General features: G+C 43.7%; 1 protein-coding gene across 1 annotated transcript in view; it reads right to left on the bottom strand.

Moving 5' to 3' along the window:
• Nucleotides 1–1,683: 1,683 nt before the first annotated feature.
• LOC307243024 (programmed cell death 1 ligand 1-like) overlaps nt 1,684–3,077 on the bottom strand; it is a gene marked incomplete at both ends in the record, with an annotated part of 1,830 nt that continues 436 nt past the window's right edge. Inside the window, 2 exons of the mRNA XM_080017675.1 lie at nt 1,684–1,985; nt 2,915–3,008. Of these exons, the coding sequence (XP_079873801.1) occupies nt 1,684–1,985; nt 2,915–3,008 (396 nt within the window). The remainder of the gene's footprint in view (nt 1,986–2,914; nt 3,009–3,077) is intronic.

The raw sequence follows: 3,077 nt of genomic DNA on the forward strand, positions 1-3,077 counted from the left end.
CCACGACGACGGCCACGGCTGCCGTTACACTCAGCAGCACGACGAGTCCGTCGTTTCTCCTGCGTGCGTCTGGAATTTCCTCTGTGGGGAAAAAGAACAAAGACAGGAATGCAGATTTCACACCTGGCGGAGCGGGATGAACGCGGGTTGCGTTTCCGTGGGGATGAGAGAGACGTGCACCGGGGCCGTGGATCGACTCTGTGTACATTTCACTATAACATCACACGGTTAAAAATATCAGGGAAATAACCAAACGAACCAGATTTTTATCGCAACGCTTCACTTCCTTATTCTTCTCAAACCCCATAGCATCAGCTGTCTGTCATATGCTTGGAGAGCAAGACTCATCAGAGCGCCATGACATATGGTCATGAGAATCCCTCTCAGCTGTTTCTGTGAGGTCAACATGTAGAAATGCTGAATCATGATGAATATGAAACCGTTAATAATTCATATTTACAATTTATACCCTATATACCCAAAACAATAATCTATCCTCTGTACCTATCGCATTTTATATATTCCCTATATTTTAATATATCTAACTATAACTGTTTTGCATTTTTTTGGGGGGCTTTTTCAATATATTTGACTATTTATTTATTTATTTATTTATTTATTTATTTGTTTGTTTGTTTGTTTGTTTGTTTGTTTATTTTTACTTCATTTTTTTCTTCAATTTTATCGTGATATTTTATTCAAAAGATTTTCAGACTGCTCTTTCATGCTGCTGGCCTGTAGTGCACCGCACCAAACCTCACCAGAACAAATCCCTAGCCTGTGCCAGCGCACCCGGCGGAACAAAGTGATTCCGGGTCGGATTCCGCTCGAAAAAAAAAAAAAGAAAAAGAAACGGCGCCTCAAATCGAAAACCTCCGCGGGGGGGCGGATCACAGGACCTCACGGACGCCAATCGTCTCTGGCGCCGACAATATAAACTGTTCTATTTTCCTCCGTCTGTTAACCCTCGCCCCTGAACATACTGTACATGCACAAATTTTAAGATTCGTTTGCGGCACCAATGGAATGCGTCAGCGTATGCGGACAACGCATGCATGTACTGTACATTTCCCGTCTCCAGGGCCGGCTCTAGCCGCTTCGCCGCTCTTCGCCGCTTGTCGAACAGCGAGTAATCGGAAGGTTCCCGGTTCGATCCCCGGCTCCTCCCGGCTCCTCCCGGAAGCAGTCCCAGTTGTGGGACTGAATATATGTGTACTGTATATAAAAATACAAGAGAGAGAGAGAGAGAGAGAGAGCTGCAGAAATTGCACCCCAATCGCTCAAGCCCTGGATTTCTTTGCCATACCTACAATGTCACTACACGTACCCCAGTTTGGGAATACCTGGGTTAGGGTCACAGGCCTTCCACTCAATTGGAAAATATTAAAGGGAATAAATTATTATTTTTTTTAAGCGTCTCACGCCTGATCCAGATTAAAGAGCGGCGTCGAAGAGGAAACTGGGAACTCTAAAGGTCTCTGAAACCTTTTTGATGTGGCTCAGAAACCCACCAGAAAGCTGCAGTACGGGGGCGGGATTGAGAGCTGTACTGACACCCTGGGCGGCGTGCGCTTTCAAAACTTGCGCGCCCTGATACAGACTCTGTGTAGAAGACGCCGCCGGGGACTGTTTTCCCTGCTTTTTACGATCCATGAAAAAAAGAAAAAACACGTTCAAACTACTTTATCTGTATCTGGGTATTGATGAGCCCGTGGTACCTGGGATGTTGAACCTCGCAGCGGGACCCCCGTCCGCCAGGCTGCAGGTGTAGTTGTTTTTGACTGAGGACCGCACTAGTATGCTGCTGGCGACCCGCACCAGCTGCTCGGGCGTGGTGGAGGCGGTGGTGTTGGAGCTGAGTGGCCGGGCGCTCCCGTCCCTCCAGGCCAGCTCCGAGGCGGGGAAGCCCTCCGACTGGCAGAGCAGCTCCACCTCGTCCCCCTCCGCAGATCTCTGGATTCTTTTAGTCACCGGTTTGTACGGTGCTGTGGGGGGTGGGAGAAGTGGGGAAATTACCTTTTGCCAAAAAACCATGATCCATTCAAATCAAACACAGTTTGAACAGTTTCAAAACTTATTTTTTTCTGACAGCTCCCCCTTCCCCCGCCCTAGGAGTTTTAGGGTCAACTGGGTCAAACCGTCACATTCATTTGTGGCTTTTACCGCCTATGCACACAGGCTGACAGGGACGGACAGGTGCACCACTGTTATAATATACTTATATATACTAATTATTATTTTAAATGTACTTATTTTCAATGAACTCATGGAAATAACAACTCCTTTCTCTCCCCTGTCTCTCCCCATCTAACTGTGTTCCCAGCGCGCCTTCCCCCACTGTTTTTTTTAACTATATTATAAGATAGAAATTATATTAAATATTATTCTATTAGATTTCGAAACTTTATTTCACACATTTCAACATGAAAATACAACTCAAATGTAAACCAAAAAATTTAATTATTTTTTTCACAAAAAAAAATATATATGTATGCATATATATAAAAATGAACTCAGTGTGCACTTCATTAGGTACACCTGTACAATCCAATGTATTCCAAAACACTTGCTCTGCCCTGAATTCTGCTTTTATGAAGTTTATAATGTTAGATTAAGATTTGGATGTTCAGTTCAGTTTTTGTTGATAGTCGGATATTGTATATATATATATATATATATATATATATATATATATATATATATATATATATATATATATATATATATATATATATTTGCATGACCATGAGACACCAGCACCACTATCCATTGGCAAACACTGAATTGCCCAACAAAGCACATTTACAGTTTTACATTAAAACAGCTTCACATTCACTTTCACAATTAGAGGTTGTAATTCAAGCCGGTCCTCAGTATTACCCCTCCAGCAACACTGTCTGGAACTAAAACTGACCATAAACTGACAGCGTCATCGTTTTGTAATCAGCTGTGCCCATCTGTACAAAGCAGCGGTAGGTGCCGGAATCGTTGATCCGCAGCCCCCCCACCTGCGAATCGAAAACAGAAAGGGAGAAAAAAGAAATCACTTGACTGCAGCTGACGACAGGGAAAAATGC

Source organism: Zeus faber (assembly GCF_960531495.2).
Source record: "Zeus faber genome assembly, chromosome: 17".
NCBI classification, from domain to species: Eukaryota; Metazoa; Chordata; class Actinopteri; order Zeiformes; family Zeidae; genus Zeus; species Zeus faber.